The 16,755-nt window shown below is 42.0% G+C and overlaps 2 protein-coding genes across 2 annotated transcripts; both read left to right on the top strand.

Annotated features, from left to right (window-relative positions):
• Positions 1 to 9,740: 9,740 nt before the first annotated feature.
• LOC124695667 (F-box protein At5g50450-like) lies at positions 9,741 to 11,833 on the top strand. The gene is made up of 5 exons (XM_047228494.1): positions 9,741 to 9,748; positions 9,848 to 9,901; positions 10,649 to 10,750; positions 10,871 to 11,033; positions 11,144 to 11,833. Exons 1-5 carry the CDS (start codon positions 9,741 to 9,743, stop codon positions 11,831 to 11,833), a joined length of 1,017 nt encoding a protein of 338 aa, XP_047084450.1.
• Positions 11,834 to 14,543: 2,710 nt separating this feature from the next.
• LOC124695665 (F-box protein At5g50450-like) lies at positions 14,544 to 15,870 on the top strand. The gene is made up of 3 exons (XM_047228492.1): positions 14,544 to 14,767; positions 14,880 to 15,042; positions 15,139 to 15,870. Exons 1-3 carry the CDS (start codon positions 14,544 to 14,546, stop codon positions 15,868 to 15,870), a joined length of 1,119 nt encoding a protein of 372 aa, XP_047084448.1.
• The last annotated feature ends 885 nt before the right edge of the window (positions 15,871 to 16,755 follow it).

Below are 16,755 nucleotides of genomic sequence, written 5' to 3'. Positions count from 1 at the left end.
GACTGCATTTCACAACAAATAAATGGATATAATCCATCAAATTCAAGTCGTTATCTCGCAAAGAACACGACTGGTGTGATTTTCGAACTTTCAAAATTTGTTCGACTCTGTATGGATTTAGGAAAATGTTAGATACAAAAAATATGTGGCTTGTTGATGCCTTTCCAATGGTATATCGATTGCTCCGTTTGAATATACCATTTTGTATTTGCGGGCAAATCATTTGGTGCGTGTTAATACAAACGGGCGGACGGTAATTTTAATTGTTCTCTTAAACCGTAACGAATTAGAGAAAACAATGCAAATTAAAAAGTTGTGCCTTCTCCACAGCTTTCCAACGCCATATCATTTGAATCATTCCAACATACGGTTGAAACAAATCGCCCAAATTACTGTCCGCTCGCTTTTTAATACGTCCAGATTTTGGTATTTTAAAAATTAGTCAAAAACTGTGTGCAATTTGAAAAAACTCAAAACATGAAAAAATTGTGAAATTTCATTATCTATCCAACGGTGTATCATTTGCACAATTTGAATGAGGGGTTCAAAAATCAAAGGAAAAGTTCGTTTTCGGCCATATAGAAACGTTTTCGTATTTTCAAAATTAAATTTAAACCAGTGCAAAATGTGTGAAAAGTGTGAACATGAAAATGTTGCGGTTTTTCATTATCTATCTAGTGGTATATCATTTGCACAATTACGATAAATGGTTGATAAAACAAAGTATAATTAGTAGCTTTGAAGAAACGGGAAGTTCAAGTAAGTTCCAACGAAAGGTCAACCACGTTATCCGGGAAAGTTCAACCGTTCGACACGAGTAGTACAAGCACCTATTATAGAAAGTACAAGAAAACCGACAAAATCCAAATGTAAAAAAAACGAAATAATCCCATCACCCAAGAGGAAATTCAAATAGTTGACGGAGAGAAGTACAACCATTCGATAAACAGCAGTACACCCACTTAATATAGGAAGTACAAAAACTGACATAATTCAAATGTACGAAAAACAAAATAATCCCGTCATCCGTGAGGAAGTACAAGGAGTTATTCTGAGAAGTACAAGCGGAGACAACAGGAAGTACAAACGGTAATTACGAAGCGCAAATTGTAGAAAGAAAATACTCACACATAAGTTCACATAGCAATGTTGGGAAGTTCAAATATTAAGATCCGGGAAGTGCGGAATCTCTTAAATAGAGGCTAGGGAAAATCTAAAACTATCATTCCGAAACACATGTTTATTTATTGTAAACACACTAGTATGGAAATATTTCCGGAAGTACAACCACGAAGGCCAGGAAGTACAAGTACATGTCGCGAGAAGTTCAGATGCTCGTGGTTGTGCTGCACATTTTGTGTGGCCATGGACCTCAAATTGACGGTGTACAAGAAAGTTATAGCTCTATTTTACTGAACACTTTCATGAAACCGCACCAAGAAGTACAACCGCATTGCCCGATAAGTACAAGTTCATGTCGAAGTAAGTTCAGTGCTCTGTTTTTACGGGGCGGAAATCTATTGACCAAATCTCATCGATTTGATCATCAACCACTTAAATCATTGTTACCAAAAGCTTTATATGATAGAGTATATGTATAATTTCATTACCTACAACATTTTATAACAAATAAATGGATCTAATCCATCAAATTGAAATCGTTATCCCACAAAATATACTGGAAACATGACTTCAAAACTTGTAAAATTAGTTTTAAATCGTTCGGATTTGGCAAAAATGGTAGATACGAAAAAGATGCGCCATTTTTACACCTTTCCAACCATATATCTTTTCCATTTTTTAAATATACTGCATGGAAATCGCGGGGAAATCATTCGGTGCCCGTCACATAAAACAGGCGGACAGTAATTCCAGTTATTCTCTTAAACTGTAAGGAATTAGAGAAAACAATTGCAATATGAAAGTTGCGCCTAGTCCATAGCTTTCCAACGCCATATCATTTGCATCATTCCGACATACGGTTGAAACAAATCATCCAAATTACTGTCCGCTCGTTTTTTGAGTACGTCAGAATTTCGGTATTTTCAAAATTGTTCAAAAACTGTTAAGATTTAGAAAAAACGTAAAACATGAAAAAGTTGCGCAATTTCATTATCTTTCCAACGGTATATCATTTGCACAGTTTCGATAAGCGATTCGAAAATTGAACTAAAAGTTCGTTTTCTGGCCATATAGAAGCGTTTTCGTATTTTCAAAATTAAATTTAAACCGTGCAAAATCTGTGAAAAGTGTGAACATGAAAAAGTTGCGGTTTTTCATTATCTATCCAACGGTATAGTATTTGCATAGTTTCGACAAATGGTTGAGAAACTCGAGGTGTAATCAGTACCTTTGAAGAAAAACGGGAAGTTCAGGTAAGTTCGACAGAAAGTTGAACCCTGTTATCTGGGAAGTGCAACCTTGTGTCCAGGAAAGTACAAGTCGGTGCTCAGAATATTATTCTGCAACTGGTTGCAGAATAGTGCTGGTATATATATATATATATATATATATATATATGGAAAATAGTGGGCTACCCGCATGGCTAGCTACCCCCCCCCCTTATAGCCGTCCGATCAGCTTTGTATGACATGAAATCCAAAACCAGGAGCACCATTTCGTAACGGCACACTCTAACGCCGTTGCATGAGGAGCACATTTTTCAAACTGACGCGACTCCAACTTTTGCACTTCAGTTTCCACCGCAAAGCCATATGTAATTTTGGTGTACATTACATAGGAGAAAAGCCGCGCAAATCTATTGCATAGCATTACGTATTGCATTAGTAGCTAAAAACATTATCACCCCACACCTTTCGTAGCTAGCTAAACTCTTCACTCGCCGTTCTTCAATCAATTAAGCATCAATTCATCATGGTTCATACTACTGTTGGTTAACAGAATAAATCCTACAATCTCAGTTTGTACAAAGCAGGTAAGCTGTTCTCTCTTTTTTTGATTACTTTCGATTTTGTATGCATTCTGGTCTACGCGGAACCATCTACAAATCAAAAAAATCCGTTCATATCCAGCAGGTAGCTTCAAAAAATCTTCATTCGGCATGAGCAACGCCCGTTCTTCCTGGGTTGGAAGGAAAGGCCGCACGACCAAGAACCCCATGCCATCCATTCCTGAAGATAGCGATATCCGCAGGCATGTCCCATACGCCAACTCCAATCTGTTCCTGCAGCTTAACAGCATAGTTCAGAAATTCACCACCCAGCAACAAGAAATTGCCCAATCATCAGGTTTCGGTGCTTTCGCGAAAACTGTTCACACACTGCAGTTTGACAAGCAGTTCACCGTTTGGCTGATGCCCAAGGTTGACAGCATGTCCAGATCAGTTTCTGTCCACGTTGGCAGCAGGATTACTTTCTTCCAGGAAGATGCTTCCTACGTGCTCGGCATACCATGCGGTGGCAAGGATGTTTGGGATGCATCGCTCGATAAATCACAGAACATGCGCAACAAAATTGAATCTATTATTGGCGTGGACAAGGATAACACATCTCCAATCAAAGCAGCAGCAAACACATTGCAATCACTGGCCGGTCAACCGCTTACTGGGGATGAAGTCAACGTGTTTAAGATTGCATTTGTAGTTTTTGTCGTGTGCATGATCGTTGACAGCAATAACCCGGGAGAAAAAGAATCAGTGAATTTCTGGCCAGCTCTCACAAACCCTGACATCATCCACACTTTCAACTGGTCGAACTATGTTTTGGACGCCGTTTTCTCCGCGTGTGCTGCATCAAAAATTGCAATGCGTAGGAACGCCCCATATAATCCACCAGCAGGCACAACACTCTTCCTACAGGTTCGTTTTTTTGATTGTCTACTAAGTTTCCATCTCTCCCTCATTTTTTCATATTCCCTTTTTGCACCACTCCCACAGATTTTTTATCTAGACAACATGGATTACGGCCAGATCTCTCTACCCAAGAGCAGCACGCCTCGTATGGAGTTATTCGACGCCCATACATTATCAAAACATGTTCTGGCTGAAACAATCGGCCTCAGGGGTCAGACACCATGCAGAATGTTTGGGAACGGCAAGGTTAGACAACCTTTTTAAAATCCCACCTTGTTCTGTTTTGCTATTTTTTCTACTGTTCTAACCCCAATTTACACAACCATTCCAAATCCTACGCGCCCCTTATTTTTTGAACCCAATTTTTTTTTTATATGTACAGCCGAGGGCAGACAACGATGTTGTTTACCGAAGGGGTTTGAACAATCGTCCACCAATCTCCACTGTGAAGTGCTCAAAGGATAATTTGCAGAAACGACCCAGGCCAGACTCGGTCTGTCAACGACAACAACAACGGACCACCACCCCACATAAGGATACTGTGATACCCATTACAGTATGGATCTTTGTTCACAAAATTCCAAAATGTAATTGTAATAGCTAATCCGACTTGCATTATTAACTGAATAATTTTTTTCAAACAAAAACCAGCAAAGCATGAAGATGATATTAGCAGTAAAAGCACACAAGGCAAAGTGTCTGAAAATCCTTACCCTATCACGTCAATCACTGGAGGAGGAGTCAGACAAGCTGCTCGACACACTAAGCAAGATCTCGCTGGAGTGTGCAAGTGCTGAAGTAGTTGTAAATACAACATCACCAGTACAACCCTGCACACCTTCTCCAACAGATCAAGGACGAACAGGTCAGCACATTTTTTAGCAAGCCCATTTTCGTGCACTAATCATCACATACTAGAATTTTCATACTTACCCTTCAAAATTTGTCCAGATGATTTCATTTATCACAAGAAAGATACGCGAAGAATGAAGGCATGCGATGCACCTTCGTTTTCACTAGGTCCAGAATTCGAAACAACAGTCACAGGTGGACCCACGCCAAGCCCTGCATCACCAATATCACCAATTGGTCCTAGCCCTCCAAGGAAAACAATACGCATGTCAAACCCAAAATCACCATTGTCTTCAACAAAGATTAAGTCAGGCGAATTCTTATTTAACAAGAGGTCTTCCCAGAAGATAAACCTCAACGAAGACGCCTCTGAACTCGAATTTACACAGTCGCCCATTGCAAAGAAAACTGTACGTGAAGGCAGGATTATATGCCCTCCTAGGGATTGTTCAGTCACAATGGTCTTAAAGAAGAGGGAGGCTGCCAACACATTTTACAAATGGGCAATGGGTTCAAAAGGAGATCCAAACAGGTAACAAAAGTTTATACTAAATTAGCATCCACCAGACATCAACCACACCAAAATAATGAGATTTTATTTCCAAAGTTATACTACACATTCGTTGACACAATTTTACAGGTTTTGGATACGCCACGGTGCACCTAAATTTATTGAAATTTCGTCGCAAGAAATTATTCGTCAGTTTGCACCAAACGGCGCATTGTGTCCAGACACATGCGACGCCATGCTACGTAGATTCCAACAACCGGGTTCTTCAGGCAACAAAATGGATTGGAGACACTTCATGGAAACAGACTTCCCGGTTCGTCCCAAAATAACAAACACAATCTTCTTACACACGTACAAACATATCTATCCTATATTCAATAACACACATCGCATGATGCTCACAAAACAGATGCGTGTTATCGCCGGAGAAGACTACATATCATCTAGAAGCGTTCAGCACCAGTGGGTTGGCAAACACATAAGGAACGACATATCAAAATGCATGCTGGTAAGGCATTACTCTACCTTCGAAGCAATGTCTTATATCATTGCTATGCCTAACCACATTTTTGCACAACATATGTCAACTAGTTCATTACAATGGTTATGGTGCAAGACTCTTGGGCAGCCATTTCATGGGACATGAAACGAAGACAAATTACCATACACGCTGCTGGAAACAGGGATGGGGACTGGGATGCATATGACAAAATTGTAACACTGCTTAATTCTGCGTTTCGTCGCTGCATCGAAACATTTTTCGACGGTTGGACAGTTGACTGGGTTCAGTGGGCCAAGGTGTACACAACATCAACCTCGCTTATCGACATAAGTCCAGCAGGGTAAGCCAGGATACTATTAAAAAATCCACTTACCCAACTATTTTCTTTTCAGTACCACGCTTCCATTGCTCACCGCTCACACTTGTTAACCAAAATAGGTACGACTTTGGTCCGGAAGCCCTACACTTCTGTCGCACGTTCGACGGTGTAAAGCAGGAAGGGAAACTAACATCGGTATGACACACATCTTTTTTTGTTTACGCAATACAACATTCATTTACTAGCACCATGATTCTTATGCTTGCTTCATCACTAATCTTGTTTTACACTTTATTCTTTGCATATACAACGGAGCAGCCGCCTCAAAAATGCTCGACAAAAGCTGAACTCATGTTTGACTTGCTGCACCTAAACAGCAACTCTGGAACCCTCCCACCTGAGTTCGTTCAAGATGTAGATGAATGACTTATGCTATGATAACAGATAATAACTCGTCTACTTGTAATGCCCATCTATACTGCTGAGCCAATGGCCACCCAATTGTCACAAATCGCTGCACCCACTCATTGCAGCTGTTCAAACATGTTATCAATTTGTTCGGTCATAACCAAGACAATTGTATCACGTTTATTTCATTGTTATATTACTAACGATACCTATCGTTTGTCTAAATGTTACATCTATTTCATACTCTGTTTTTCAACTTTAGCATGCATGGTAAACTATCTATACGCTACAACTATTAGTTATTTTTCTAGCCTTAATTTATTGCTCCCACCCCTACACACGGGGTTTTTAAGAGTCTTTTTATCACAGTGCCGAACAAAACATTCACAATAAAGCACCTCTGACGGCAAGCAGCTCAGCCAGTAAATTCAATTACGTTTGTTTTGTTGAGTTACTGCGTGGATCTATCTCTGGCAACAACATCAAACTACCCACAAAGCCACATTTATCTTCATGACAAACAACGCAAACAAGTACATGAAACAGAGTTGTAAACAGAATTGTAAAACCTAATGCAATCACTATACAGGCAGGCGTCCTTACAGTACAATCAACATACATTTTTCCACTCGCCATACAAAATTTTTCAGCACTTCCCAAACTGCGAATCGAAACGTAATCCTCTGTTTTTTCATACCCACCCACCCCTATATAACTCCATACAACCTCTGTTTCAGCAAATAACCAAAGATGAAGCTAGACAACAACCAGTCAGTGCAAGTGCCCAACACACCCACCCCAATGAAGAGGCAGATAGACGGAACCTCGTCCCAACCATCGAGCCCAACCCCTGCATTCATGCTTCCTGGCAAGAAGAGGAAGACAACTGACATCAGCCATAGCCACTTCACAAACCAGTCCTCTGCAGCGGCTCTAGATGTTATCAGATCCGGCGACGAGCCAACTGCTGGAGTTGACATGCAGGCCCCAAGAGGATCTCACATCGTCCTCATGCCAGACACCAAGACGGAGCCTGCTTCGCCACCGCATGGCAGCAACGCAGGAGCGGCTGGCAATAACACTATTGCAGCCCCTCTTGCATCTGAGATATCTCAGCACACTTCGTCTGAAACCACCATGGTCGACAACCCCATCCAGAAGGATACCATCCTTGTGGACATCTGCATCGACGGCACATCGTCGGTCATCGTCGACGAGGTCTACGAATTACCAGGCGGCGACGACGATAACCCAACAGTCGTCGTCGATCTGACGATGCAACAGCAGCTTCCAGACTGCATCAACACGTCGCATTACAACGAGGCAATTCCCCCTGAAAGCTGGCCCCAGGTACAAGACTACTGCTCTCTCACGGCACCAGAAGTTGATCAGGTAGATATACAGGTGGGATACCACACGTCCACCGAAACACTCAGCATTCCCTCCACTCCAGTATTGCTGTTTCATGATGACAGCGAAACAAACATATCATTTGATGCTGCTGAAGAGGATCCTCAGTCAGAAGAACCTGCAGAAACAGCCGTCGAGCAGCAGGACATCGAAGAAGCACAGCACCATGGGTATGCAGATGTGGCTGATACTGACTTCGAGCTCGCAATGCGAGATTCTATCCGTACTCATGGAGAGGAAGAAGCTCATCGGCAAGTTGTGGAGGAAAACAAGAGGATGAACGAACACCTGGACGAGTGGCTCCATGCTGTCAGGAATGTGCAGGACCCAGAGATCAGCCAGCCGAACCACATTGCATAGTCATACCATCAAATTGCTCACATAGCCGTCATTCCAAGACGAAGCCACTGCGTAGTGTTATCCGACCATAAAAGATCCCGAGCCATCGCAAGCAGCAAGCTACCCCATAGAGCCCCTTTAAGTTAATAGTTTCTCCCAACTAGTAGCCATAAACATCCCCCCCCCCCCATCTAGCTGCATTCCACATTGTATCACCCTATGTTTATGTATGCTTTGCTCAACCATTTTAGTTCCAGTTAAGTGGAATCATCTTTTTATTTTGCTTATACATGTTATGCCACAAGTGTCGAATCTCTGTTCTATACACGGTGGCAAATTGTCGTTTTTCGTTTGTTCCAGTGTTAATCTAAAACAAACTTACCACCCAATAGAGAACCAATAAGAGCATTTTAATCTTGGAAATACTGTTTTTCGGTCAGACTGTCTACGGTTTTTGCGCTGCCCTAATGTCGGTCTTTTAAAATTTCTTCATAGTTCAGATATTCACCAGCTGGCAAAAAGAAATTTCCCAATCACCAGGGTTCTGTTCTTTCTGATTTTATTTACACACAATGCTGTTTAACAAGGAATCCTACACAGTTTTTTGGCGTATGCCTAGGGATGATAGCGCGGCTAGTTCACAAATCTGTCTAGCAACATAGGAAATTTCAATTTTCAACATCCACTCCCCTCACCCCCCATACGATGAATTAGAATGGGGACAAAAACTTTGGCAACGAATCAAGTAAATCTTTTTACCTGTTACAATCTGGTAGCATGCCGCCGGATCTCGATTTCGCTCCGCTCCATGGTTTCATCAACGCCGGTCGCCTAATCCCACCAATTTCACTTCAGGATTTTCAGCGGTCTAGATCTGCTCGTCAGATTGTTTTTTGTTCAACAGCCAGCCTCCTTTTGATGTCCACCCCCTTTTCGGTCAACTCTGCTATCCAAGGAGTAGGATATGCCTAATATAGTAGCTGTATGTTTTAATTAATTAGACAACCCTCGATAGAACAACACAACAACAAGCTATAGACAAAATTTCTAATTTCCAACCTGCATAGTATTTACGGTGAATAGTACATTTAACCCCTCCCAATATAAAATATAATTATTTTCTACCATTTTTTAAATACCTGCTATGTATTTTTGTTATGGATGCATATACAGTTGCATGTAATTGAATTGTACTAAGATTCCAAACCCTAGATGTATTTTTGTTGTTGGATTTGTTTGGAAGTTGGAGTCGAAAACTAATGGTGTAACCAATTAAAAATCAGTTTTGGATATACAAACTATGGAATGCTGTTTTGTTTGTTTAATGTTGGACATTTTTTTAAACATAAATGTAAATCATTCTAACATTCTTCAATATGAGGGCTCGCCTCAACATGGCCGTACGATGGTATCACCCGAACCGGGAAAGACTAGGGGTGCGTAGTCGACGGGTCGCTAAATAATTAATGGTTGCGAGGGAGCGGCGTGCGCATGGACATGAGGCAGCTGTAGCAGGGCATGCGGCGGCGAGGCAACAGCGGCCAGAGCACTAGGATCGCGGTAGGGGGAGAAATAGGGGTTGCGATTCATGGTCGAGTAATCATCGAGGAGGGAGATCGTAGGCATACGGTGCGCTAGGACGACGAGATGGAGCATACTGTGGGCGTGAGGACGCATTGATGGAGGTGGCGGCAGGCGCGAGGATGTCTGGAGGGCTGTCGGATGTAGTCGGTCGTCGGCGCTTGTAGGACGGTATGGAGGCGAGGATGGGCGGCCAAGTGGGGAGGTAGGCGTGCGGGGCAAGCACACAATTTTCAGAGGTTTACACCTCGGGAAAGATTGGCTGGTATTTGCTGCATTGGAGGTGCGGTTCTCTGTTTTTAGTTATTTTTCCACATATCTATTCTAAGGGCATTCAAAAACACTGTTTTTACAGATATATGACAAATTCCAATTCCACACTCAGTTTCCATGCATTAAAAAACAAACTCACGTAATCCCCTAATAAAATGACAATGCGTCCTAGTAGAATTTTTAAAATGCTACATTTTTTTCCATAAATGTGGTGCATCCACATATATTTTTTATTTGTATTTTCCATTTATTATAATATTGAAATACAATTCTACCAGCTTTTTATATAAAAGTAACTACAAATAGTTCTCCATTGAAATATACAAACAAATAGCATTGAAACCAACTCCGCTAAAGAGCATCCTTTACGAATGGTTCAGCCGCCCGAATTGCAGTCAACATTACCATGTCGGACAAATGCTACATCCAGCTGGATGTAATTTTCGCAGTACTTCAAACTGGTTTACAAAACGAAAGATACGTGCAGTTACATATCAATCCTATTTAATTACCAGCCGAAAATGTTCAATCTTCAGAAGAGCCCAACAGCACACCAAACTTCACTCTTTTGTAGTAAGAGTAAAGGATGAATCCCAACAAGAGGAGCAGGGTTGAGTACGACGATCTTTCAGCTCATGGGGAAAACCACTTCGAGAAGCTGCCGGATGACATTGTTGTATCCATTCTCACATCTTTGTCGTCATCCGCAAACAATCCCGCTGATCTTGCTGGCGCAATATTGAGGTAAGATCCACATTAATCCTATCCAAATCTAACTTCGTTCTTCTGTATACTTATATGTTTTTTTTCTGTATATACACTTTCTAGTGCTCATGTTTATCCTGATTTTTTTTGTGCGTGCAGCCACAGGAGATTCATGCACCTCGCCCAGAGCCAGGTCGTGCTAAGGAATGCGTCGTTGCGGTGCCTAGCCGTCCGTGCAAAAAACTGGTCTGAAGCGGCAGACAGATTTCTTCAGAGGTGCGCAGACGCCGGCAACATAGACGCGGCATACATACTTGGCATGGTTTGTTCTACAACACCAAACTCAATTAACATTCCATCCGATCATGGCACTGTATAATCTCCTAAGATAGTAGAAACAGCTTATACTCAGTAGTTTTTGGTTTTGTTCAGATCAGGTTTTACTGCGTGCGTAGCCGCAGGACAGGAGCATCCTTAATGGTGTCAGCTGCTAAGGGTGGCCATATTGAGGCTCTCTTCTCACTTGCCGTCATCCAGTTCAACGGCAGCGGTGCCAGAAAGCAGGACCGCGACCTCGCTCTTGGCGCAGGTTTGTGCGCACGCGCTGCCAGGCTAGGACACGCCCACGCCACACGCGAGCTCGGACACTGCCTGCTCGACGGTTACGGCGTCACCAGTTCTCCGTTGAACGGTCGGCTCCTCCTAGATCGAGCAAAGCAGCAAGACATCGAGAACTACAAGCAGGCAAGCAACGGCTGCTTTCCTACAAAAATCCATCAGGCAAACATGTTCTTGTCTGAGTGGTTTTCGCAGGGCACGCTCGCCGCGGACGCACCACACGGAAGGAGCATTTCGCCGTTACAAGATGTGATCGCCGATGGAGCTGTGCGACTATGCTCGAACTCGTTCTGCGGAAGACAGGAGACAAGGATGCACGAGTTCAGGAGATGCTCGGCATGCGCATCTGTAAACTACTGCTCACGTGCTTGCCAGTTTGTTCACTGGAAAATGTCTCACCGATCGTCTTGCACGCCAAGAAACGACGTCATCAACGAAGCTAACCAACCACATCTACCAGTAGGACAACCTGAAGGAGACGGCGTTCAAGGACATGGCCAGTGAATGCCACGCTTTCTTAAGCTTGCATTGCTGAAGGGAAATACACAATTCAGGGTTCAGTAGTTTTGTAATCTGCCCCGTTGTTACCCGTTCCCCTTGTCCTAGTAATAAAACCAGTGTAATCAGAAGTACCCATCCATTCTTGCAAACTAAGCATTTTTATTTACTAAACTGTCCACCCCGGATTAATATATGTTTCTTTACCAACCTGTATGTATACACCACAGAGTGTACCTGTTTGTTGGAAAAAACATATACCACCTTTATGTCAACCCCTGATAGCAGACTCCACCTTACTGTCAATTCATTGACACACTTCTTTTTAGCAAATAACTTCCTTTTTTAAAATACGTAATATAACAGTACCCACACCGTGGTCCCACACAAAATAAGAGACATCATTCACCCACGTTTTTTGCAATATCTTTTTGCTTTAGCACAACAACTACTCTGATATACGGTATGCAAACAATCCTGTAACAGTAATACGGTTGCACACATAAAATAATTTCGAAAAAAATAAACAAAATTAAAGTAAGCCACACAATGTATATACCGGGACGTTTTTTCAGTCGACGATACTTGGCATTAGAATTCGAATACCGACAAGTCCTCTAAGCAACTACCTTATTAGTATTATATCTTTGAAGGACAGAAAAAGAACCACATAATTCACCTAGGTTTCCATGTCCTATCATCTATCGGTATACGTTGGGTTCTAGCCTTATCTACACCTAGTACGACTTAAATCATTTACCACATTATCAATTTAATATGAAGCATCGTGCTATAGTTACCGTCCAATTTGACACAGATGAACGGGTTTGGATATGTGAAAAAAGAATCGTGTTATGTCTTTTGCAATATGCGTTAAGTGCACCATAGTTGCGCCACGTGTAATTCGAATTAATTCCATCTGAAATGTAAATGACCATACTTTATCCAGCGGTAGGTAATAATAAGAAAATCCTTAGCCGGATAGAAGCTCCCATATTGAACCCTATGACAAGCTTGTAGAGCTCCCCGGACACTTAGGTTGTGTTCGGTTAAAGAACGCGAAGCAATGGAACGGAATGGTTTCGTCCCGAGGTCACGGGACTGTTCCGACCCTGTGTTCGGTTCCGAAATTAACGAGGAACGGAATTGTTCCATATTGCGTTCGGTTGGACGAGTTGGGACGAAACTTAATAGCCATAATCATGTCATCGCCGCCACGCGCATCATGGGACGGAACTGGGACGGAACTGTCGCGCGCGTGCCTTGCCACCGTTGGACGTTTCTCGCCGCCGCGCGCATGCTGGCTGCAGCCGCACTTGCGCTGGACGCCGTCGGGCGTGCCTCGCCGCCGAGGTCGTGAGCTAGCCGACGTCGCGAACTGATCATTAATGCCTAGTTCCTCCAGATTTTGCTGAATCGGTGGAATGGGTTCCTTCCGCATCTTTGAATTATATTCCATTCCGAGGACCAACTTGGTTCCATTCCTTCTACCCAACAGAACACCTAAATCGGTCCTATGTGCGAGACCGCCCCGTTCCATTCCACTTGATTCCGGAACCGAACACACCCTTAGAGTAGTAGTCATAAAACAACTAGCTTAGTGGACTGGTTGACATTCGACTTCTAAGAGGAAGCATCGTTCTCTAAAAGCCTATTCCGGCGACAATGATGAATCAAATCGCACACGCCTACCATTGTTGAGTGTCATTCGATTTAAGTTTCTATTAATTACTTCTAAAAAACAATTGTTTGTTTTCCAGTTTTTAATTTAGATGGTGTCATTTGTCCTAGGTATTTATTCCGCAGCATCTCCTGCCACACCCCATTTTCGTTATGAAGTTTATAAAGACACTCACTCGATAAAGATCATTTTTTACTTCAAGGAATTAAATACCCAGACCCCCCTTGATCCGTTGGTCTGCAGACGATATTCCACTTAGTGAGTCTTTTTTTTGTTTTTATTTTTCTAAGATTGACAAAAAATTATAGCCGTATGAAAATTAATTTTTTTCCTTACCCAAACAGTCATCTCTAGAATTTTTTTCATAAATATAGGTAAGCCCGTTAAAATTGAAGTTTATAATGCCAAGTCTGCCCCCGTAGAACAATAAATTGTCTTTTACAGCAGACCAACTTGCTCCGAATTCGGGTATCAAACTTATACAAAACAGATTTTCTAAGCTTTGTAAAGTGTATAGAAATACAGAAGTATTTAAAAGTAGGGAACCAGCTTCACATCCAATGATATTTGAGATATAAGAGCAACAAAAAAATTCCGGTACATGAATTTTATAGACATCACAATATTTTTTTTTATGATACGCCAACTAAATTATGCTGGTTACACTGTACAAGACAAACCACAACTAAGTAGCACATACTTTTTTTTGCTTAATGATTTTAACATTTAAGGCAGTAATTTTCTAAGCATTCCTTTTGTACATACAATCTGTTGAACAATACAACGGAAAGCAAAACCAGCTGAATCTGCTTTTCAATCTACATTCAACGCAAATCAGTTGCTTTTCGCTGTGTGGCAGTCTGGCAGTTGCTTTTACAATTCATATTACAATAGCTAAAACAAACCACCTAGATGCAATATGGATTGCAAAACTAGGCTAGGGGCGAAACCCGTTACACATCCCTTCATATATAGATACAACATCCAGAATTCTAACAACCACAAATCCACACCTACATCACCCGATTCATCGACATGATGAACACCTCTTGCACCAGCCTCCTATCCCGTGAGGAACAATCCAAGAGGATTAGGACTTGCCCCATCGACGAGCCCGCAGACGACGAGTTTGCTCCACCGCCGGGCTACGACGTGCAAGACAGGTTCGCCCTGCTTCCTGACGACTTGCTGGTCATTATCCTCTCCAAGGTGGCATATGGAGCGTCCAAACCAGCAGACCTTGCCAATGCAATCATGACGTATGTCTAAATCAATAACATATTCTGTTTATTTTTTCATCAGTTTGTTGAAATACATTGTTTCTTTTGATTTTTCCTTGTCCATCTGTCTAATTTGACTACATATGTGCAGATTCAGCAGATTTAGAGACCTTTGTCTCAGCCCTGCTGTTCTGAAGAATGCATCTGCTAACTGCATCGCAGTCAGCGCTAAGAATTGGAGTGTCCAAGCCAAAAAATTCCTTCAGACCTGCGCCGACTCAGGAAACACGGGAGCATCATACCTCCTAGGCATGGTAAATAATCAAATCTTCCATCTTAAGCATCAATGTTCCTTTATAACAGAATATCGATCAATATGCTAACATACAGTTTTTCCATACCCCTTTTAGATACTCTTCTACTGCATTGGAGACTACGAAGCCGGCGCCAATCTCATTGCTGATGCAGCTATTGGTGGCAACTGCTACGCGCTCTACTCGCTTGCAGTAATCATGTTCAACGGAAGTGGTGGCACCAGGGAGGACCGCAACTTACTTGCTGGCGCTGGTCTTTGCTCACGCGCTGCCAGTCTAGGACATCTGGAAGCTCTTCGCGAGCTAGGCTTCTGCCTAATAGATGGATTCGGCCTTAGTCGCTCTGTCATGAACGGCCGACGTCTTCTTCTGCAAGCAACAGCATGGGATCTACATTCTTCAGGAGGCACGTTGACATGCTCGACGTGCACCAGAACCAACGACCCCAACCGGCATGCTTGCATTCTAACACAAATTTGCCTTTGCCCACGCGCAGCATCTGTTGCTCGTGGTTCAGACAGAGCTCACCCCTTCCTGTGTGATTGGTTCGCAGCAAGGAACATTCAGAGAGGTCAATCTCCGGACAACGGTGAGGCAATCGTCCCCCAGCTTCTGCTCTGCTCCAACTTTGGATGCGGCCGAAGGGAGACCAGATGCCAGGAGTTTCGCTCGTGCTCCCAATGCAGCGAGTCTTTCTACTGTTCGCGGGCTTGTCAGGCAGCGCACTGGAAGTCCGTCCACCGAGTCTCCTGCAGGGTGCTGGTACAGGCGGATGCCGTAGTTGACCAAGAAAACGAAGACGACGCGGCCGAGGCATTCGATGTCTGAAATAGAAGTGGACCAGGGTTGTCGTAATCAACTAGATTATAAATGTTGTTTGTTTCACTCCAGTTAGTTAATTTTTTTCCCTTTTCAAATGTCCCCCATGTCGATCTTTGTTCGTACCAGAACTATTGTCCTATTGCCTTGTAATAAAGTAAATTACTAATGTCACGGCAAACCTATTTATTAGTAGCACGATACAATTTTTTTCTTTTTATCATTTATTACTCATGCGTTTCTTTTTTCTTATTAGGATATCAATAGCTATTATTTATTCGCGCATACATCTTGTTCTCTACAAAATGTACTGTGCTTGTCAATTTTCTTAGTAGTAACAAAAAAGATTTCCACTAACAGGAACAAATTTGAATATTATGTTATCATAAAAATAGAAACCCCCCCCAAAAAAGTGAAACATAGTTGTCTCCATACTTTTTTCGTGCCCCGCAGTTTAAGAAGGCAAACAACCTGTTTTGTATGTAAATTTGTATGAATATCTTGAAAAAGCCATTGTATTCGTCTATTCTAAAATTTATCGTCACTACTACATTTTTATCGATGTTACAACAACCAAATCACGGATAAAACAAGTTCAAGACTATATTAGTGAACACCATACTAACAAATTAGCCATCTGTAAACAACAACTTTTGTTCTAAAACAATTACCATAAAATAAGGTATTTTTTTTAATAATTTTCAGGCCAGATCGTCAATTAAGTAGCTTACTTTTTTGCTATGGACAAATTTTTTAGGCGTCATCTAGGTTTAACGTATCTTGAAGTTTTGATTAACAAAGTCCATTTAGAAAGATAGAAATCCAAAAATAATATATAGAAATCCAGTTCATTATTTCATTCAACCAGCTTTTCCACCAAATAGCCCCGCACGG

The sequence above is a fragment of the Lolium rigidum genome, chromosome 3 (assembly GCF_022539505.1).
Source record: "Lolium rigidum isolate FL_2022 chromosome 3, APGP_CSIRO_Lrig_0.1, whole genome shotgun sequence".
In the NCBI taxonomy this organism is placed as follows: domain Eukaryota; kingdom Viridiplantae; phylum Streptophyta; class Magnoliopsida; order Poales; family Poaceae; genus Lolium; species Lolium rigidum.
This window is presented reverse-complemented; position numbering and strand designations above follow the sequence as displayed.